This window comes from Trachurus japonicus, chromosome 23, assembly GCF_045865225.1.
Source record: "Trachurus japonicus isolate A0001 chromosome 23, Traja_1.0".
Classification (NCBI taxonomy): Eukaryota; Metazoa; Chordata; class Actinopteri; order Carangiformes; family Carangidae; genus Trachurus; species Trachurus japonicus.
The window spans coordinates 12166969-12191052 of NC_140929.1; the positions used below are offsets into that span (position 1 = coordinate 12166969).

A 24084-nucleotide genomic window follows, 5' to 3' on the forward strand; every position below is an offset into this window, starting at 1 on the left:
ATTGACTTGCACACACACACACACAAATAAATTATTGCCCACTCACACACATACACAGTCCTGCTGCTGTAGCACCAGCTGAATCAGTAAAAGCACACACACCAGGCTTAAGTTCCCACTCAGCACCAAACTCTGCACTCGACCGCTACACAGTCAAGAAAAAAAATCACTTCAGAGCTGCATCAAACTGATCACCGCAGGACGACAGCACACCGAGGCTTTCTGCTGAACTCACTGCTTTAACAAAGTTTCAGAGGTCGCTGCCAGTGACCCTGAAATATGACAAACAATTTCTTAGTAAACAGCAAAAAAAAAAAAAGGTTCTGACAGGATGAAAATCAAACTATTTTTCTCTCTTCTTTTGTTTCTCGTTGTTAAATCCTTAGGATTCTTTTTCCTCCTCACTTGTCAGACTTTTCCTTTCCCCCTTTTTCTCCAGTTTAATGTCATTTTCTGTGTCTTTTTCACACACACTGCAGGTATCCCTTAATTACAGTGTTGTGCACATACATACACTCACTTTAACACACACACACGCACATACAGAGAGGTATCCCATAATTATGCCGCACCGACTGGCGGAAGTGGGAGTTGTATTTCTGTGTGGTCTGAGATAGTGAGGCATGTCTGAGGTGTGCGTGTTTGTCTATGCGCCGGGTCTTTCATGTGGTTAATGATGGCTATGTCTGTACAGTATGTAACAGGGTCACAAGCCACATTCATTGTGTTCCCCACTGCGCTGAAAGGGAAAGTGTGGGCGGTGTGTGTATGCGTGTGTGTGCACTTTGTTTTGCCTTTGATCATACAGCACACACAAATACAGTCACTGTGGTCAGTGAAAACTTGCAGTTCTTCCATAATTTGAGTGGTTACAGGAGGGAAGGAAGGAGGGAAGAAAGGAAGGAAGGAAGGAAGGATGGTGTCCAGTGTTGGTTATACAGGACAGTGGAAAGTAGCTCAGGATTATGCAGTTATATTTGCATCTGTGTAGAAAAGGCTTTACTCTGGAGGGATGCAGCAGCATGCAGGGAACACAATCCACTCCCTCTGCTGTATACGGAGCAAAGCCCAGCAGACTCCTAGGTACAGTAGCACCGGGATGTTGAAGTATACATAATGCACAAGGCAATAGATGCTATCAGGAATTATGTTTAGTAAAGGTAACATAACAGGATGACGCCGGCGTGCTGGAGGAATAAATCAGCATAACCAGTCGCATCAGCGGCATGAATGATCAGAGGAAGAGCGAGGGGAGCGAGTTTGTCGGATTATATAAACGGAGTCAGCTGATACCGATCAGCTGACGGCGGCGCGCGGCGACTTCAGTGCTCCTGCCTGAACTAATGTGATGCTCCGCAGGTTCACTCAGCTCTCCGGTTCTCCCGCATCGCATCACGTCTCCACATCTTGTGATCGTATCACGGAACTCTTTCGAACTCTCTCGCCCTGCGTGCCTCCGTGGCGCTGTCGATACATCCTGGTCTGGTTGTGGCACTAGATTCCTTAATTATTTGGGAGCAGATGCCCTTATCTTAATAAACAGATAAAAAATGATGTTCTTTTAGGGTTAGGTTGCGCAAATGAAAATGCATTAATGAATACCCTAACAAATGATACAGTCCTGATTAATTGATAGACAGAAAAGTGATATTTGATCAGTCTTTTAAGATATATTAGAAACAATGATGACTGATTCTGTGCTTGATTTCAGTGTAAGATCAACATCTTTTGGTTTTTGACTCTTGGTTTAATAAAACGAACTTATTACTGAGATATTTGAACGTGTCACAAAAAGAATGTATGACATAGAAAACAACATACATGCACCATCACATACACTCTACTGTAGTTATAGCTCACACTCATCCCATCATACTTGCAGCTAATCCTTATCTCTGAACATTTCCTCTCTCCTCCCCCTGCAGCCCCCCCTCAGACCCACAGGCTATCAGCCTTCTTTTCCTCCTGGTCTTCTATACCCATGCAAATATCACAAATGTTTTACATTTCATTTGCATGGATCTCACTGAAAAGCTACTTGTTTTTTTGTTTTTTTAATTAACTGGTTACACAAATAACACATGTTCCAGGCTGTTTCGCAGCGCCTCACTGTTGCTGCACGTCTTTACACCAACTGCCAATTAATTTAGATCTCCTGTTACAATAGCTGTGCAGCCATACTGTACTAACCTTTTACTGGAAATTAATTCACCAAATGTAAAAATGTTTTTATGGCAATTAAATATTTACTAATTATGAAAAAAAATGTTGTTCACAGCTTTTAAGTTATAAGAAAACAAGCTGTGGAGGGAGAAATAAAAAAATAAAAAGAGAGCTGAAGTAAATGCACAAAAAAGCATGGTGAACTTTAGGAGTCAGAGAGAAGAAGTGATAGAAAGAGAAAGAGAATACAGAGGTTGAAAGGAGACATGATGAGAGCAGATCTGCTGAGGTTTCAACAGTGAATGAAAGAACAGAGGAACAGAAATGTACTTCTTGTCCGTCCTGATTAATAACCCTGTTAGCCCTTTAATAGTCCTCCTCAGCTCTTTCTGTCAATCCCTCCGTTCCTGCTCTTTCTCTTTTTGACCGGTCAGCTAAAATGCGCTTTAGTAAAATCAAATATGTTAAATACCAACAAAAGAGGAGTTGGTAACATTTATTCTCTTTCCCTGCACCCTTATCTTAACCTTACCTTTCTTTTTTGTATTTAAGTTTTTTGCTTTCTTGAAGTTAAGTTTGTCTTTTTATAGCTCGTGGGTCGCTGTTTCAACAGTGCTACTATGGTAACAGCAGGGGAGTGGGTGTTAGCAGCTAATCCTATTTGGGTGTCATGGTGGCATTGCTATGGCACCCAGTAGGAGAGCTACACAAGCTTTCTTCTCTTTAATCATATTTCATCAGTGAGGACGTGGCAGGTCAGGAGACATGATGCCAGGTTTTCACTCAAAGTGGAGTTCACTTAAAGCCATCGTTGTTCCTTATTACTGAGCTGAGCAGTCTGAATACTTAAACACATCAACTCTTAATTACAGAGATTTCTAGTTGCCATAGTTTCCTCCTGCTATTTTTATGTTTGTAACTTCTTAAAGAAAACTTTTGTACTGTACATACACACTGTCGTCCTGAAATACTATGATGTCATTCTTTACCGATTACTGTATGTTGCTTTAATCTCTGATATATGTTTGTGTTTAGAATGGTCATTATGAATAATAATTGTCTTCAGTTCAGTGAAATTATGATAAATAGAATAAGCTGATGTAAAAGTCAAACCAAAAAAAAAAAAAAAAAACGATAAGTGGGAAAAATGTCAGTAAATCTATATGCAAACTGCATTTCTCCATTTTTATGTTAACATTGGGTATAAATATAAAAATGGGGTCCCTGGTAGTGAACCCATGGAGAGTTATCACCTCTGTGGAGTTCCTTAGCATTTTTCAGCTCATTGCTTCGTTTTTACAACCTGTGACTTCACTGTTTTAGTTCGGCTCCACTTCTCTCCTCCAACTTACTTCCAGCAGCAGTAGCAGACAGATGTTAGACAGAGTTAGCAACAGCTGCTGAGTGTGGTGGAGAGTTGACCAAATAAAGATCCTGGTATTTTCTTCTATAGTTGATGTAGAGTTTAATAGTGGACCCACCATAAATACCAGGATTTTGTTGGCTAACATGTACTGTAGCAGAATTAACCAATCAAATATTATGTAATTCACTTTATTTTTGCAAGACGGTGAGGTGTATGAGGTGTAAATGATCAGATATAAACCCCAGCTCAGCTTTATTGAGCTTGCACAAGAGACCTGTTGCAAAATAGACATGTGAATACCCATAATGACCCTGTAATGAAACCATGTGTTATTTACAGAAGGGAATTGTTATTGATTCCAGCTGCCATTTGAAATAATTGACATATCAGTTACAGTTCTCTTAAAGCAATAGATTCACACCTCAATACTCCTTTCTCTTTTTTTCCCTCACACACATACACACGCACGCGCATACACACATATGTCAGTGTTTTCCCATTGTATCTCTCTTTCTCCATTTTCACTGTGTTGTGCTCTGGTCCCGCTCCACTGGACATTAACCAGGGGAGGAATGATGGAGCAATTCTCGGCACACACGCAGGCAAACACACACACTCACACTCATTCACAAACAGGGCTTTTCCAGGGCTCTGCTGGGAGATAGAGTTGTGTGTTTGGCTCTGATAGGAGCAATACAAGCAATTCAACATGGAGAGAGAGCAAGAGAGGGAGACACAGGGAGACAGAGAGAGAGAGAGAGCCCCCCCTTCATCCACTCTCTCTTCTGGATTCCTGGAGATTGTAGTGAAAATCACTGCAGCAGTATTTCTAATGGTTGCTATCAGATACTGGTCTAGAGAGGAGAAAACAAGTATTGGTATTGGAAGTATATTATATTATATTGGCTTTTGGAACAAGAGAGGAAAAGCTGAAAAGCTATTGATACAAATATGATTTACCTTCCAAGTGTGTAAACAGCAGGTTGTATGTCAGAATTCAATCTGTTTGACTCATTATCTGTTATATAACATTGGAAATACACCCATACTGTATGTTGAACTACATTTCCCGCACTTCCATGGCTCTTGGCCCATCCTGCATCATATCTGAGAAGACCATATGTCCACACAGTGGGATTGAGACACATGCACATCTGTGGGCGCACACACACTCACGCAGTGTTTGATCTCAGCAGGTAAAAGAGCTGGGAGGAAAAATTCTGTCCTCTGAAACACATTGTCACTGCGTGTGTGTGTGTGTGTGGTTTGTGTGCTCTCACATTGCTGCTGGATTAAAATGTGTTTAAGTAAACACAATTTCTATACAGTGAGGATTTTGTATTGTAGGAATGACATTTTAAAGATGAGTCGGCGAATGCCTGTGTGTGTTTGTCCGTGAATGGTTTTAATATTTTGTGTGTGTCTGTGTGTGTTTGTTTGTCCTTGAGGTTGCGTTTCACGTGTCTCTGTGTTTGTGTGTCTGTCTGCATGTGTGCGTGCGGTAGCTACATACAACCAACAAGCAAAAATATGTAGCAACCACCCTTTAGCTGGACCTTAGGGCACAGGGATCAGAGAAAAGAGAGAAAAACATTAGACACCTCACCTACCAAGACCGACGTTACCATGGTTACATGGCAATCAGTGACACCTGCGCTGAGCAACAACAACAAAACAGAAGGACAACATGGCTCATGTGTGGTTTCTTTCATGGAGAGGGAGTGAAATATAAGTGAGGGTTTTTAGAGGCTGCCTTTCTATTATTTTTGCTCTTCAAGTAAAATGTAAAATGTCCTTGTGACTGTTGAATCCTTCCAGAAGATAAACATGTTCTGCCTGGGTAAACAGAGCTGAGCCTTGGGGCGGCCATTCCTTTTATATTGAAAGAAGTCGTACAGTAGTTACCCAGAATTCATTGTACCACCACCACCGGCTGGCAGGCTGGCGAAGGAAAGTCAAGAACTAAACTGCTAAACTGCTGAAGTCTGACTATTTCTAAGATCTAATCCACAGTCAGATTTTGTCTTTCTGGAACTGGCCCCTGGTCTGGTGCAGAGGAGAAGTCTCTAAGATATTATATCTTGTCATTCGAGCAATCCTGGGAATGCTGTAATTGGATTCTCAAGAGTCCCGTTTGGTTAGACAGCGGGTGAAAAGTCGCTCAACCAGACACCTCTCTTCTTTTTAGGGAACATTTAGTTTGTTTTAACGGATGCCAGTAGACATGGAAGACAAAATAGATGGACATAAAAGAACAAGAGGGAGAGAAAGACCTCGTATCATAATGTATGACCATATACAGGCACTGAGTTATTGACCAAACAGATGACAGGGGCTGCAATGAACCATTATCTTTATTATTGATTAATGACTGTGTCATCGGTGCCAGAAATCTGCGAACCCACAATAATACCCAAGAACTTAATGATGAATGAGTCAAATTGATTAGTACTTTGTCCAACCTGTAGTCTAAGATACATAAAACAAGTTTGTCAATTAAAAAAAATCAATTTATCTAATCTAATCTAATCTAATCTAATCATGTCAGCCCTCTATATAATTTGTTGTTGTCACTGTTCATAGACATTTACTGAACTTTAAAATAGTAGTACATTTATATATGAGTAAATGAGAGATCCACAGTGTTGGTGTTGTGATGTTCATAAACGTAATTTGATAGATTACGTTCACCAGCTGTTGCATATCGTTGGTTCAAGTGCAGCCATCATGGGACATTTGTAAACAACTGATGAATAATTGTGTGTTTTTTTTTTAAAGATACTACAGTATAATAATATTCTGCTTTATATTCCTGTCATTCTGTAGCACACTTCAGTCTCTCTCTCTCTTTTATTTCATATACGTTGCAACAGCACGATCAGACCCGAGAGATGTATTAGATGATTCACACACACACACGGCACGCGCACACACACACACACACACACACACACACTGTGTACCATGAGTCATGCAGTGAGTTACAGAGTATAGTAATCTATCTTGTCCTCTCAGTTTAGCGAGCAGCTACTCTGATCTTGATGCGCTACAGTGATCTGTGTGTTTGTGTGTCACTTCACTTTGTCTTCATTTGTACCTCGGCTTGTGTGTCTGACTGCATGTGCAAATGTGTGTACCGTATGTGTGTGTGTGTATGTATAAGTGTGAGCATATAGAGGATTCAGGTCTGTCACAGTAGTAGTGTGTGTGTGTTTGTAGGGTGGCCATGCCGCATCAGGAGGCAGAAGAAATCGTGATAAGTCAGCACACATACACATGTAGACACACAAACACACTTACACACTAACAGCAGGATGCAGAACTGGGAAGGTAACATTTTACACTTGAGACCGGGGGGAAAAAAGTGTGTGTGAGATGTTGGCTGGGATGGAGGGATGAGTGAAAACAGAAGAACAAAGTGATATTTCTCCACCTTTTCATTTCCCCTCTCTTTACATACAGTACAGCATCTTACTCCCTTTTTTTCCTCCTGCTTTCTTCCTCTCCTTCTCCCCTCTCAAGGGTACAAGCTATCCTCCCCTCAGACACCAAGTAGCACACATACACACACATATACACACACTGGCTGTCTATATAAGATGATTTATGCTCCTGTGTTCTTTTATTTTTAGACCAATTACTCTGTTTCTCCTTCTCTCTCTCCTTGCTTGCTCTCTCTCTTTAAATTCCCACTTCTCTCTATTTTGCCATCCTTCTCCAAATATTGTCTCCTCCGTTTTCTACTCCTGGTTCTGTATTTGCAGACAGTTTTAATTGTTTGTTTTACCATCTCTCCTCTGGTCCAAGCGACATGCAGGTCAGGTTGACTCTAACCCGTCTCTGTCGATCTGTTTGTATGTCAGGGCCTGTAATGGTGTGGAAGTTACTGTACCTGTATCTGCCAGTTGCTCTCCTGGTGCATGCTGGGAAAGGCTTCAGACACTGACAGGGCCGGTGTTTGTGGACAGGAAGGGCCAACCTGGACGTTTTGTTAGATTACAGCTTCCCTTGTTTGTGTGAGAAAGTGAGAGAAAATTGATAAAGGAAGACATAAATAGCTTGTGACATTTTCTGAGTGAGATGAGGACAAACTGAGATAGCATGTGACAGCTGATCTGCATTGAGAGTCCCAGTAGAGCGCTGTAAGTTCTGTTACCAATTAGCCTCCTCTTTTGCTTTTTCTCTGTCTGTTGCTCTCACATAGTCTCCAGATTAATGCAGAAATAATCAAACGTTTTGTCTTTGCTCGCGTGTCACACCTTCCCCTAAAAGTTGCCCTTGGAAAAAAAAAAAGGGTACAGTTGACAGCTAACATTATTTTCTGTGGCAGTGAGAGAGGAAACTGTGTGTCATCTGTCTGCGTTTGGAAAGACAAACAAAATCATCACTGAAGTTGAAGTCGTCACCAAGACTACAGTTGATAATGAGCGGTCACAGACGGACTGTGTGACAAGGCTTTTGTCACATGCACCCAGTCTTTCTTTCTTTCTTTCTTTCTTTCTTTCTTTCTTTCTTTCTTTCTTTCTTTCTTTCTTTCTTTCTTTCTTTCTTTCTTTCTTTCTTTCTTTCTTTCTTGTGTTCATCTGGTAACTACAGCGCCTGTTGCCTGGAAACTGGAGTTTTTGTCTTTCTGTAAACTTTGATATTCAGATCGCTGGAGGAAACAAACAGGCAGGGCAGACAGACGGAGCAGGGAAATGGATTTAATAAGGCTGTGTCCACATTAATGCAAAAAATCTTCCAAACATCTTTTCACTTTTTCCAATATTTTCTGTCTAAACTATCAAAAATTCCACCGGCCACATTACAGCAGCCTTCACAGCATGGACGTGTTGGCTTCTGTATTCAGTGATCTGGCTGCCTTCCAAGGGTCAGAGGTCACTGATGTCCATAATACAATCTCTTTCTGGCCTTTCTCGCTTGCTTTCTCCTTCTCCCTCACACACACACACATGGACGGATGGACGGCGTAATCTCTAATCAAACATAATCCTTGTCCAGAGGCCCATAGATTGGAGCTTAGGTCTGTTAATGAGACTCGTGCTGAACGTGGCATGTTAATGGCAATGCAAGAGGCTCAAGTGAAAGAGAGGTCATAGCGGCAATCCTGGAGAGTCTCATTGTTATTTTTGTGGTAATTAAATCACAGTGTTTGTCTCTTTGTATCATCTAAAAGTGTCACTGCTGCTCTGTTAGTGTTTTTTCTGTGTATTTATGGTTTATTTACGGAGTGGTACCTGGTTCACCACACGCCGTGAGTGAGTGAAGAGGGAAGAAAACACCACTCCATTTACTCCTGATAGAGCACAGGGTGCCTGAAAAAGATGATTGACAGTAAATCAGCCTTTACAACCCAAGGTACTATCAGAGGTCAACATGTTCAACACAACCTCAACTATAAGTGCTGTCAAGAAAAGTGCATACTGTACGGTAGCTCACCCACATTAAAAAGTTTGGTTACACTGTCTAATCTCTGACTGTAAAATACCAGCATGTCCTTGGTGCAGGGCGGTGGACAGACAGAGGCTTTTTCAGGTAGAAATCCCGTCTCTTTATGGCTGTTACCCGTGGAGAACTCTTCACTGAACAAAATGAGTGTCTTAAGTGCCGAGGCAGCGACCTCAGAGCGGCTGTTTTCAGAAAATGATGTGACATTATTAATCCACGGCTCTTCTCTCGAGCGATGTCAGCTTTGATTACAACTATCTATCTCCAGTTTATTTCCATTCTGGAGCAACAGTACCCATTTGTGCTCACTGATCCAAAACCTGACCCAAGATCCAAACCCTGTCAAGAATTCAATTAAACACTCATTGAAGAAAAAAAACAAAACACAATGATTATCATGAGTTGTTTACCAATTTGTAACTCAGTGCACAAACTTTGTAAAAAAAAAAATCTGTTAAACTTGTCTCTTGACATGACATTCACATTAGAAATTCATATTACACTAAGTTCAACAATATCAACTGGTGGCAAGTGACACAAACACACAATTTCACACATGTACAAGTCAGAGCACACGCTGTGTTGCTCACACACAAACATGACACTGGTGAACACACACACACACGTGCGCACATGGACACACAATAGGAAATCTGGGTGCTGACAGAAGAGCAGTAATTAGGACTATGTGCTGTGGATATTCTGGGTACAATACTGATCAGTGTCATCTGTGTGTGTGTGTGTGTGTGTGTGAGAGAGAGAGAGAGAGTCTGCTGCTACCACTGGTGCTGCAGCTCACAGTTTCCATGGTAACGTCTTGGTCTCTATGGTAACTTCTGGTTGGCACCCACAGAGAGAGAGAGAGAGGGAGGGATGAAGGGAAGGAGGTGAAGACACAGAAGTGAGGGATGAGAGAGAGAAAGAGTTTTAGTAAAGTCTTCTGAATTCAACTCGTCTGCAGAGATCTGCTTCTGTCTCCAGTTCGGTTGAGTCGAGCCAGAAAAGAGGAAGTTGCTGGTTCAAATCCAAAGTGACGAAGAGGAAGAGTGTGATATGACTTATTCTCCAATAGGTTTTGATAACATAACCATCTATACTATTTGTTTGCCCGCAGATCTAGAGAGCCTCATGTTTAGTAGCCTACCGTGTCATTAGAATAAAGCCCAGAAGTTCAAAACTAAATTATAATAAGCCAGACTTTTCTTTTTACGGTCTTCCTACCATTTGTCTTTTTCTTCCCCTAAAACCAAACTTGCATCATTAGCCTGCTAATCGGGGGAACAACTTGCAACGTGCACAAATCCAGACTCTTGTACTTAGATTCACTGCAGTTGCTTCCTCTAAATAAATCATCACTGGATGTTGGCAGTATGTTACTGTAAAGTTGTACAGAAATATTTCCTGTCTAAGCAGAAAAAAGTCTGGTTCTACAGTGGTTTCTTGTCAATACGAGGTAGTTGGATTTTTGCACTAAATAAATTAGATTAGATTAAATACACAAATATATATTTTTGTAGCCAGGTGTTTGCCCACCTTCCCCGCGCTGCAAGTGCACGTTCTGTGGTGAATAAGCAAGGCGTTTTGAAATAAAAAATGTTATCTTGTTAGTTCTCCTGCTGTTTTGTGTTTTCATGCTTGAGTTGTTGGTACAGTCGGTCCAAGGTTTTTTTTTTGTTTGTTTGGTTTTTTTTTCCCTCCTCGTCTTGAACTATTGAAAACTGCATGATGCCGCGTGCCTGTGGGAACTTTCAAAAACAGCTTAATGGCTAATCCTGTCTTGCAGTAAACACACACACAGACACACACACATACACAGAAGGTCATGGCGAATGGAAACATTGTCCGCTGTATGGTAGAATGTCGATACCATAATCTGATTGGCCCAGTTGATGGATAGGCGGTTTGGTTGACCTATCACAGATAACTGAATTATTGCTCCCACATACTCACCTTTCTGTCATTCTGTCTGCCTCCTTCCCTCTCTCCCTCTCTCTCATCCATTCCCTCTCTTCTCTCCCAGGCTCTCATCTTTTCCTCTCTCGTTTCTTTCCACTCACTAACCAGATTATTCGTTCCCCTTATGGATTTTGCCCTTTATGGGTCTGTATTGTATGAACGGAAGGGAAGGGAAGGGAGGCAGAGACGTGTATCTCTATGTGTTTATGTGTGTCAGGCTGAGCTGTTCCTACCAGATGTTTTTCTCTGTTTTATTCTTCAGAGCGCCACACTGTCTGCCTGTCACCAGCAGACACACAGGCTGGGTGTGTGCATGTGTGTGTGTGTGTTGAGACTACCGGAGAGCTTTTGTGTGTTTGAGAGGGAGGATATGTGCGTTTGTGTGTGTGAGATTAATTACTTCCACATAGACTACTAATACTAACCGTGTGTTGGAGGGTCTGCAGCACAGATGATAAATAGAAAAACAATCAGTTCTTGAGGCTCTGAAACTGACACACGCACGCACACAGACAGGAAGTAGGAAGACAGGTGTTTAATGTGAAAATCTCAGTGTTGAACAAGAAGCTGGACGGAGAGGAGCTGGATACAGCTCAGGTGCAGAGTTTCTGTTGGGCCTTGTCTTTCAAGTTGTCTCTCAAACTGTGCAAATCATCGGTATTATAATTCATGTCATACCCTCCACTGTCAAGCCGCAGTTTGTATGATAATCTGATCATTAAAAACTAAAAAAAAAGCCCTTTATTAAATTCTAGCAGTTGTAATTGTGTGTCAGCTGTGATTCATGACTCATACTTGATGTAGTGCCTGCTGACAGTTCTGCATATATACCTCCTCTGAAGATCCAACTCAAATAAACACCTCTCTAACCCTCGGAGAAAATGAAGTTTACAATACAAATGGAAGACTAGAAGCACAGCGGTCATGTCAAAACTGTGGTTACATGAATCACCGCTTCCCATGGACCGGGATATGTGTCTTCTAGTATGTGTGTGTGCGCGGTGCAGTGTAGTAACTGGTCCACTGGTAGTTTGACACAGTCTTTCTTCATGCTGAGAAAGTTGTTTGTTTAGCTGGACTCGCTTTAGACTCACATCGGTCTGAACTGCAGATCTTAATGCAGCCACTGTATACACGAGCTTATCCAACATTAACATGGGATCTTAATATTAACAGTGCTTTTTTTTTTTACTCCAGTGCTAAAGTCAGAGCATCTGAACACATCTGAAGTACTGTAACTCTTTGTTAAATATTCAGCATCTGACAATGACCAGAAAGCGTGAAGAGGAAGTAGATTTTTATTGCACTTGACTTGCATGAGTTATTGTACTGGAGTTTATATTTATTTAGTGGATCTGAGCTTTTTTTCTCCCACTTTTAGTCTCACATTTCATAGTGTTGCTGCTGCCACCCATCATCCCCTCTCTTTATTTAGCTTGCTGGCTGGTTCTTGATAAGACAATGCCAGTATGTCATGATAACTCAGACTTAGCCAACTAGCCGCTCCTGTGTATCCAAACTAGGTAATTGTCTGGCTTTTATGTGCTTTTATTTAATTAAAAAAGGGTTAATGCATTGATAGGCTCCTTTTGGACAATTCACAAGTTGATATGCCGGAATATGTTGCGTATTTCTGACTGTGATGATAGTGTTGTTTTCTGATGGCTCTTTGCTAATCCTCTGAGCTTTTGAAGCCATTTCGATAAGTTTAGATGCATACTGAAGCTCCATCCCTTCAGATTCAGGTTTGACTTATTCTTCCCAGGGGCCAGAGCCTGGAGAGACCTGGCTGGCCTTCTGTCCCAAACCTCTGGCCCTGTGTGAATGTGTGTCCATGGGAAAACAGTGGAAACGGGAGGCGGAGCATGGACCGAGATGGATGGACAGATGGATGGATGGAGCTAAATATATTTTCATATTGAAAAAATGTTGTACATCAGACAGACAGCGAGACGACAGGGAATATTTCTGAATATAGAATATTTTCTGTTGTGTTTACACTGGAGTTCAGTAGTTTTTTACTATCGCCTTGAGTTCATCTCAGCTATAAACGTAACCAGAAATTAGAAAATGAGATAATCAGATGATCTGATGATAAGGTGGATGATGAATTGTTTTGAATTTCATGATGGTCAGAAAGTTACGTAATCCTTTGCTCTCTCTCTCAAGGCCATTTCAGGACATTTCCCAGGACCCCCTCAGGCAGGGGTCATCACTATGACAACAATCTCTGAGGAACTCTGTAGTAGAAGAGTTGCAAGTGCATAATGCCCACACGCATGCATTCCTCTCTTCAGACAGTAGCCACTTAGGACAGGAAGAAAGCTGCTTTGATTAAATAATCAAAATGCTTTGATTGTGTACACGATTACAACTTCGACAAACTCTTGTTCACACATAAATAATCAAGTGCGCGCACAAATGCACACACACACACACACACACACACACACACACACACACACACGAAGCCACATAATCTGTAACAGAACAAATTGTTCTGGCTGATAAAGTTTGAGAATTAGAGGAGGAAGCAACCAGCACTGTTAGTACTCACAAATCACATACAAGCTTATTAGTGGTGATGTGGGCATAAATAAATGATGGGATGATAATTATGAATGAATGTCTGTAAATGTTGTGTTTTGTTGTTAAGCCCAGTTGCTACAGTATACCTATCAGACATAAAAGAAATCTACTACAAAACTTTGAAAGAAGGTTTTGTGTTTTCTCTTTTGATCAGTGAGTGCTATAAAATGTCACATCCTGTACTATTACTGTGTACTCGCGTGTGAAACGTACTCAGCTTACTATTAACATGACCACTACAGGCCTCTCCCTAACATCTTTGTATTTATCTTTCCCTAATTCCTTCTCCTTCTCTGTGAAACTACATTCCCTACATTGCTGCTGCTCAGACCAATAAATGGAGCCGTCTTGCTTTTGTGTCTCTGCAGGAGCGTGTGGAGTATCTGTTCCTCATCATTTTCACGGTGGAGGCGTTCCTGAAGGTAATAGCCTATGGCCTGCTCTTCCACCCCAACGCCTACCTGAGGAACGGCTGGAATCTGCTCGACTTCATCATCGTAGTCGTGGGGTATGTGAACAGAAGCACCCAGAGGAGAGATAAAAGCTGTGATATGTATATTGATGATCCTGTGTTACTCTAAATGAATCTTTTTTAGCTTGATAGTGGGTGTAACATTGATGCCAAATTCACTCAGTCTCTCCAGTGTTTTTTTTTTAAAGTGCCACCTGACACATTTTCAAACAGCAGCACATCGCTGGCAAATGAATCACAGTACCCGGGTAATAATTACTGTCAACAAATGAAACCTCTGTCCAAAGTCAGGGGTTGTTCTAGTTAAGTCAAGTTAATTAATTATCTTTGATAACATTTTTACATACATTTTCATTTACTTTATTTTTCTCTCAGCCTCACAATTTTAACTTGACTTGTAATTCAACAGATTTGTAAAATCCAATCTGCTGTTTTATGAGGAGGTTGATTGAGGAAACCTATGGTTGGGGGTATAATGCTAATCTCTATAAGTATGTGGTATTTAAATACATTATGAAATTTAACACGCCACACAATAATGTTTAAAGGCTGTATTGTGTCAAAGCAAGCTTTCTTTACAGTCAATCTGTATTTAAAAGCTGTAGTAAACTTTGGCCTACAGTGTATTGGTGAAGCCTAAACTGATTAGCTTGTTAGATGCTGATAGCAAAGCTCTGCTCTGTTTTTCTTTATCTGCAACTCAGCAACATAGCCCATCAGCTAAACCCTCTGAGCCTGTGTGTCTGTGTGTGTATGTGTGTGCGCGTGCATGCGTGTGCGTGTGCGCCTACCAGCTGTGCTTCCTTCCCAGTGTTGTGCAGGGGTAATGGCACAATAGCCAGTGGACCTTTATACCATAAAAACGGTCTAATTGACCGTGTGTGTGTGTATCTGTTTCTAAGACAGAGAGACAGCATGAAAGCACCCCCCAGCCTGAAGGAAGGCTTTGTGAATGCTCCAACACACACACACACACACACACACACACACACACACACTGAGTCCTATCCAGTTAAGTGTTCACTCACATTACCCTTCACTAACTGAACATGGTTGGCTTCGCCCCATAGACAAACACACACCCTATCAGCTGGCATCATGGTGCCAATGCCCCTGGCATAAACACAACCTTTACCACTCTTATGCTGTTATCACCCGTCTGTCTGCATCTCTCTCTCTCTGTCTCTGTCTTTCTTTGAATTATGGCTTTTTTGTGACTCAGCATTATTTAATGTGCAACTGATCCTCGCAATGACAATGTATTTCTTTAACCCTGCAACCTCGTCACAGAGAGGTCAAAAGGTCAGGAAGTAGCTGCAGATCTGGAGTTGGCAGGGCGTAGTGTCTCGTTCAATAACACTTCAGGAGGCTCGGCGGTTGCGGTTTAAACCCATTTTGTCATTTCGATATGAGAGGTTGTTGTGGAAATGACAGAGCAGGAAAAAAAACACACACTTGAACAGACACTTCATTTCACGCACTCTGAGAGGACACACGGATCCAAGAAATGTTCAGCTGTGACAGCCTCCTGCATCTCTGAGTGTGCATGAATGAGAGTGCCTGACTCCCAGCCTGCCTGTGCTTCTGTGTGTGTGTGTGTGTGTGAGAGAGAGAGTGTGTGTGTGTGTGTATAGATGAGAAGTGACAGAGTTCGCTCCCTCTGGAATGTTCACCATATGGGTGAAAGAGCTTGTACCTGGTGCTGAGCAACCTTGGAGGCAGACACACACATGCACATTAACTCTCACACACATGCACGCACACGTGTATGCGCTCTAATACACACACACACACACACACACACACACACACACACACACACACACACACACACACACACACACACACACACACGCACACACACACACACACACACACACAGGTTTGTACAGCCGCCCTTGTTAGGACATTGCTTTGGCTTCTATTCATAGTGGTGGAGCATAGCCCTAACTAACCAGGACTCCAGAAAAAATGACTTTGATCCTCATGAGGACCTGTAGTCCTGACAAGGTCAGTGTTTGTATTGGAAAGGTCCTGAAGAGGAAACAAAAATGCATTTAAGTCGCTGACTGTAGACAGCCACAATCAGCTACAAACACTCTCCTCATTGGGAACAACTGAGAAGAAATGCTGGTGCCGGTGCTGCAACAAAAGCTTTATGGATACATACTGTGTGTTTGTGTCAAATATTAATAGAAACTACAGACTCTCTCTTTAGTCTCTGCTTCATCTTTCTGTCCTCATTATCACTTTTTAATTCCTCTTTACCACACACACTACACATATTTTCCTATCTCTCTTTTTCCTCCCTGTATTCTAGTTTTTTTGTTTTGTTTTTTGGAAACAAAGTAGTAATAGTCTAAATAGCCTCAAAATCATCACAGGAAAAGCGTAAAGAGAATGAAGCCTTCAAGCAAAGCATTTTGCATAGACAGTATTGCAAATTAGCTATGAAACATTTAGTCAGTCGATTAATTAATCAACTAACGCAGTCATCAATTATTCAAAGTCATTTATCAAGCAAAACTGTCAGATCAGTTCTGGTCCCACTTCTCATATTTGCTGCATTTGTTTTTATAGCTTTGATCTTAATATCTGTATCTTCAGCTTTCTGACGCTGATTCAGAATGACTCTAATCAATTGCAGCCTCCAGGTGACTTTATAATAGTTTAAAGGTGTTTTAATAGAGCTGTGGTGGTGACATGTTGACCACTATAAACCCTTGTTTTCTTTACAGGTGCTATCTTAAGCTCTTAATGTGGTGCTACAATTAAAGGCTCTAAATATCATTTAACACCGCACAGCATCAAAACACGCCGGGCGAAATGCTGTCGGTGCAAAACTGTGGATCCTTGACGTACTTTTCATACTCTGTTTCAAAGGCAAGAGAGAGAGAGAGAAAGAGAGGGAGAGTGAATCAAATTGAGAGGGAGGCAGTGCGAAATAGAGAGGCAGAGAGAGAGAGAGAGCGAAGGAGAGAGAGAGAGAGAGAGAGCGATATGTTTTCAGAGGTCTTTTCAAGTGGCCATTTCATCTGTGCTAATTGATAATTCTCCGTGACTAACGCGCCGCTGACTGGCCTTTGAGCCGCACTAGCTGAAAAATGGCATTGTATGGTGATTTCCAAAGGATCTCGGGGAGACAGAGGGGGGAGGAGGAGAGTGATAAGCTCAGCTGGACGTACATAAATTCAAGCTTGTGAGCCACTCGCACCAAAGAGATGTCTGTAAATACTTTCATCGGGGATAACGGTTAACAAAAGGCTACAGCATAAGAACATGTCTAGCCGTTTTATTAAAGATTGATAAGATTTATACCATGCATCGCTATTTATTCACTGTGTCTGTGTACTTGGCGATATAGTGTAAGAAGGTGCAGAGCTGCAGAAACAACTTCTCCTGGCTGCAGGTTTTTGCTCCCATTAAGATGCAGGAGCGTTACGGAGGTCAGGTGTAGATGTTGGGTTAATGGCTGATGTTCCAGTTTATATCAGGCTCATTCACAGCAAACTGGTTCAGGGTTTTCCTAAAATACTGTCACAAACATAAAAACCTTGTTGAGGTTGTTATGACAGCAAGCAAAGGGGTGAGCTTCCTCTCTGTGATTGTTTTAATTTCAATCATTTTTACGAGGAAATATGGGGAAAAAAATGTATAAGTTTCTTATTTCCCTGCCTGATTTAACACAATGTAACTCTTTAATCTTGGCCCGCAGGTCAAAAATCAGGTAGCATGAAACCAAGGCTCCTTACTCATGAATACACTAATGTATCAGCAGGGGTGCACATATACATTTCACTAAGTGTAAAGAAATCAAGCATTTCAACCACTCATGCACAAAGAAAACATTTGTAGAGGATAATTGTTAACAAGAGGCAGTAATGGGAAAAACATTTCATCTTTAAAAAAGAGGATAGTCATTTGCATTTATTGTCTGTCTATTTTATTGTTATTATTTTTTTACACCAGGGAGAGAGAGAAAGTATGCACATCACGTGTCTGTGTTGTGAGCCCACTGGAAACACCTCGACCACCTTAACAGCATTCAGCCGAGCTGATTGCCAACTCTTTAAAGCTGACTGCGTCTTATCAGTGTGGGACAGAGGGAACAGATGAAACACTTTCTATTGTTGTGTTGGGGAGAGAACTAATGAAGCTGCTTTATTTCCTACTCTTTTCTCCAACAAACACATTTGATTATGAAGTTGCACTGTCTTCACCTTTCTCCTTCACGTTCAGAATTGGGTTGATGTCTAAATTAGCAGCATGTGTTTTGTTTTATAGATTGTGATAAAGATTATGTAGAAGGATAAATTTGCTTCCGACAACAGTGACAACACAGGAAGCAAAAAATAAAGCCACAGTGGCATCGACTGCAGATATTCATCACTACATATTATTTCCTTTCATGCCTGTATCTCCTTTATTGTTTCCCTCGCTCAGTTATTCTCTAGTATATGGAAATGGGATGTCAGCCTGACGGTGATGGTTACTGAAGTCATTACTGTCTTCCTGCAGGTTATTCAGCGCGATCCTGGAGCAGGCCACAAAGGTGGAAGGGGGCACTCCTATTGGAGGGAAGGCAGCAGGCTTCGATGTCAAGGCTCTGAGGGCATTCAGAGTACTCAGACCCCTCAGACTGGTCTCTGGAGTACCAAGTAAGTACTGAAAGGTTGAGAGTAAAAGAAAGAAAGAGAAGAGAAGAAAAGAAAGAGTAGAAACGATGCTCTCTGGGGATCAGGTGTGAACGGTGATTGGCTGAGGTAGGGGAGGAATGAACCACAGATTGGAGCTGATTCTGCTTGATACCACACATACAGACACAGTGAGACTCAGATACACACTCAGACACACAGACTCACACAGACTCACACACTCACACAGGCACCTCTTGTCCTGTTGTCACATACTCAGACAGTATGAGGAGTAGATGAGTTGTCTGTCAGCCTGTCTGTATTAGTGACTACAGAAATCAATAATCCAGCAGGCCAGAAGACAGGAGAGGATCGGATATAGTGGATGAAGGCTAAGTGAGTGTGTGCACCTGTGCGTGTGTGTGTGTGTGTGTGTGTGTGTGTGACAGCTCTTGTAATTACAATACCAAACACATGCAAAGGGTGCTCCAGCTCATCCCACATTGTGCTGTTTTGTTTAAAAGCATGAGCGCTGCACAGTGCACAGTGCAGTGTTTAGACTGAACCCCGTCCAGCATCATTGGACTGGGTATATTGAATTGGTGTCATGGCAACTGATCAGTAGCATGTTTGCTAACCGATTAGGACAATGACAGATTTGTCTTTTTTAAAGGCTTCCAGTGCTGCTGCAGCTTACATGATGTAAGAATTTACCAAAATCAATGATGATGTAAATTGACTTTGTAATAAATCTGTTTGTTTTGCTAAAAGGGAACATGATGTAGATGTCACAACCAGATCAATTAGGTTGTGTGATTTAATCAACAGATAACGGAGCCTTTCCAAGTATTACTTAGTCATCAATGCCACCTACTGTGGTTTTGCTGTTGCATTTCCTTCACCAAATTATGTGTGAATAATTGCGCAACAGTCCTCACTCAAAAACTAATAAATAAAATTCAAACTGAGATCATCATTTGAGTTAGAGGAAATACAAGGATTTTCTAAATTTACACTTTTATCACTTGACTATGACTGTGTGCAGTGCAAATGACATATTCAGCCATGTCATTTTCCTAATAAAAGTGTAATAATGTGTAAAATCCAGGGTTTGCACTGTAAGCACTTAGTTCTGTGTCCATAAATCCCAAGTCAGTGGTTATAGCTCCATCTGAAACATTTAACTTCAAAAACAAGATTCAAGATGAAATGTTTATATGAATGTGAAATTAAGTGATCTAATGAGATGTGTATCTGTATATGCGAAGCCATGTTTATTAAGACATTTTCTTTGGCAACTTAATCAGTCGGATAAAACCACATTTTATCTCACAGATAATCATGAGCAGAACATTTTCATTTTTACTCTTTTTCATACAATGAAGCAGCAAGACTATCTCACTGCCGTTACTGTGAGTGAGACTGAGCCTTTGTCCATTAAAGCAGCAAGTTGCATCGCCTATGAACACATGTTTTGACTATCATAGTTTTTTTTTATTACACAAAAAATATTTGAAAACAAAGATACATGCTTACATTATTCTGCCTTTTGTATGTTGTATCATCAGTGCTTTAATCATTAGATATATTAGGATTAATACACTGATTCAATATTTTTCCCTATTATTATCCTGTGTCCACACCTGTATGTATGTTTTCTCAGCAGTTCATGTGTGTGTGTGTGTGCTGTAGGTTTACAGGTTGTGTTGAACTCCATAATCAAAGCCATGGTTCCTCTGCTTCACATCGCCCTGCTGGTCCTCTTCGTCATCATCATCTACGCCATCATCGGCCTGGAGCTTTTTATGGGGAAGATGCACAAGACCTGCGTTCACGAGCATCTAGGTACACACACACACACACACACACACACACACACACACACACACACACACACACACACACACACACACACACACACACACTAGCTCACATAAAAGCACATGCTGAGAGAGAGTGAGCCAGAGACTAACCCTATAACCGTGACACCAATACGAACATGCATGATCAAACACATATACTCGCACACTTCACTTCAATGATCAGATACATTTTTGAAGCATGTATTCAACTGTGTGTGAAGGCATGCTTCAGTAAGCATATATCCACACACAGACACACTCACAGTGATGGAAACAGAGGTGAATGCTGTGCCACTCAAAGCTTTTCAACTGAAATATCAAAGTGAAGCCATATCTGTGCTCTCACCTCACAACTCTGAGGTAATAAGTCTAAATAAATCAGTGACTCCAGTAAGACATCAACCCCGAGCCAACAAGGCAGAGAGGAAATAGAGCTCGTACCTTAAACAGTTCAAATGATCACCTCCATTAATTATTCAAACCATCATTTATGTTTCCGAGTATGAACGATTTGAGCAATAATTGAAACAGCGGCCGCCATAAATGATTGAAACAATTTTCAGTAGAGGCCCCCAGGTATAAATGGACTTGAGTGTTGTTATGGTGATGTTATAGGTCCCATGAGAGGCATTAGCCTGGCGCTGGGTAAGTGCTGGTGGAATACACTCTATACACCTATACATCACCCAGGAGAGCTTGTGTATAATTAGCGCAACACTTTAACACTGATTTTTTTTTTTTCATATTGCTTCCCCATTTTAGTTCAATTTGTCCCTTTCAACTTTTTCATACGTCTATTTAAAAAAAAAATCTAGATAAGTTATTTGAAATGAGGATGTACTAAAACTTTATGAAGGGTTAATTTGTATCTAGTTTCAGGTAATTTACAGTTTAAGCTCTTTAGAAACTTCCTTTTCAAGGCAAAAGATGAGCAATTGTGAGTAAATGTAATAACATTTTAAAAAGGCATCAAAACAACTCTTTTCTCGTTGCAAAACACAAGGAGATGTCATGTGACATTTGGTCACTGAGCTTAAAATTCTGCTGTGTGCCGTTTACAGTGACCTCAGTTCAGTTTTAGATCCTACAGTGTAGGTGAACTTTGTGTGCTATCAGCACCTTTTGCACCCTGTTTGGTTCCTTTATTGTATTGACAAAGCATTTACAATTTCCCACATCTCTGATTCACACCCCTCTCTCCGGCTTTACTCTCTACAGCAACTGGCTGAGGCTTATGGATATTATAGTATTTGGCGGCATCCACCATAGCAAAGTGATGGAAAATACATAATTTCTCATTAACAAGAAAAGGAAAAAAAAGACAACATTAACATACACCTACTGCACAATAATGTTCCCATAATTACCCGTAAGACTCGGTGATGAAGAATATTGAGGATATCATTAAGAGAAAAGTGGGTCAAACAGCTTCTCCCGCTTTTTTTAGCTGGATAAAGACTTGGGTAGGATACTGCAAAACACTTCCCTCTTATTCCCGTCTCTTTTGTCGCAGGCACCAATGCGGAGGAAAAGCCGGCACCGTGCGCACCGGACACAGCTTATGGTCGACACTGTATGCAGAATGGAACACTGTGTAAAATGGGATGGGAGGGTCCAAACGACGGCATCACCAACTTCGACAACTTCGCCTTTGCCATGTTAACGGTGTTCCAGTGTATAACCATGGAGGGCTGGACGGACGTGCTATACTGGGTGAGCCGGACACCACAATAGTATCTTTGTGTGTGTGTGTGTGTGTATGCATGAGAGAGTGTTAAACTGATAGGTGTGTGGAGCCACTGTACTATATCTGTAACATCGGTGCCACATGAGAGCTTTTGAGAAGAGAATATAAAGCAATAATAAAAAACACTCATCTCGGAGCAGCAGGTATGCATGCACACACACACACACACACACACACAGACAGACTGTGTTGGTGTGTGTACATGTATTATAGCCCATATCTCAGGGTAAATCAATGCAGACAATACACTCTGTAATTGGAGGCGTCGATTCATTCAGAACGTGCATTGAATCCTGATGTTTGATTCAAGTGTCAAGTGAACACACACACACACACACATGCACACGTGACAGCTTGTGTGAGCACACATGTGAAAACACAAATGCTGCCCCTTCCTCTGTAAATGTCCAGAGGCATGTAGCAGCCCTGTCCAGCTACATAAACCAATACATTAATCTGTGCTGTTAATCACAGCGAGGGAACGTTCAATCATGCTCCATATGTGCCCTCCAGAGAAAGTCTTCGATTTAGGCCTCTGGATTGGAGTTGGGGAAGGAATAAAGGAAAAGATTAAATCGTTTATATTTTTTAATCAAAAATAGACATGAATTGTAACATCTACCTGTGTGTTTCATCAAACTTTAATTAGAGCTGTCCTTTAATCATGGCACGATAAGACTCATGGCACAGAGTCAGCAGTCGCTCAGCAGGACTTTGGCAGATTATGGCGGCTACAGAAAATCACATACAGTACAGTACCACCACCTCCGTCACCACTGGAATGCACTCATATGACACCGATGACTACAGTTTTATCCAGATTTCTTTAAATGATCACTGTACGTGTTAACTTTGTTCCATTACAGTGAAATTGCACTGAATTCCTTCTCTCATGTGGCCTTGATTTTTTTTTTTTATCTCTTACGTATCATCATTGTATTCAAGCCACAGAGCCAAACATCTATTTCTCTGAAACCTCAATTGCTGCTGATCTTTTGAAAACACAGAAATACTGAACATATTTGTGGAAATATTTTCAATCCTCAAAGACTCTTCTGCCCATCTCAATCAAAATCCATCCACTGCACAATAATGATACTCTCATATCGAGAGTTCTGGCTTTATTTCCTAATCCAAGAAAGATCAGCAACATCTGAAAATGTTAATAACTAAGACACTGTGTTTCAGGAAACTGACGTTTTTTTGTTTGTTTTTCATTCATTAAGCTGAGAATTGACCTTCAAGTCTTTAAAGATCACCTGTGATTCATTTTTTAGAGAAACAGATATTTGGCAAGAGCAGAATGTGATGATAATATATGAGAGGCACAAACTGGGGATAGCCACCAAAATACTACAGTAATGAATGAATGAATGAGGCATTAGATGAGTCAGTGTATTCATGAATAGAAAAAAAGAATGAAATGAACATAAATAATGGTGCAATGATGTTTCGTGAAAGATTTATGTTTCTGAGCCTAAACCTAATGTCAGGTGAGAAGAATGCAACCATCTGTGTGTCTATGTGACAAGGTGTGTGTGTGTGTGTGTGTGTGTGTGCGTGCGCATGTGTTGTTACTGTGTTCATGTATGCACATGGAGCAGAAAGCCCACTAGCTCTACACCCCTTCTTCTACTACACTGTCTGCTGCATCCTCTTGTGCTCACACACAAACACGCACACACAGAGCATCACATCATTTAACACAAAATCGGTTCACGCAGTTTGCTTATTATGAGAGCGCTCTTGTGGCCAGCTCTCTTTTATAATGAATGGGCCTTATTTATCAGGAGTTATAAGTACAAATGGTTATGGAAAAACATTTCGACAACGTCAGGCCCTTTGCT

At 41.2% G+C, this 24084-nt stretch overlaps 1 protein-coding gene across 30 annotated transcripts in view; it reads left to right on the top strand.

Annotated features, from left to right (window-relative positions):
* Positions 1–24084, top strand: part of cacna1c (calcium channel, voltage-dependent, L type, alpha 1C subunit) — a 188444-nt gene that overhangs the window by 101996 nt on the left and 62364 nt on the right. For all 30 annotated transcript variants that reach the window (XM_085769171.1, XM_085769175.1, XM_085769173.1 and 27 more), the window contains exons 4-7: positions 13891–14030; positions 18513–18652; positions 20321–20473; positions 22004–22203. In XM_085769171.1, the coding sequence (XP_085625297.1) occupies positions 13891–14030; positions 18513–18652; positions 20321–20473; positions 22004–22203 (633 nt within the window). The remainder of the gene's footprint in view (positions 1–13890; positions 14031–18512; positions 18653–20320; positions 20474–22003; positions 22204–24084) is intronic.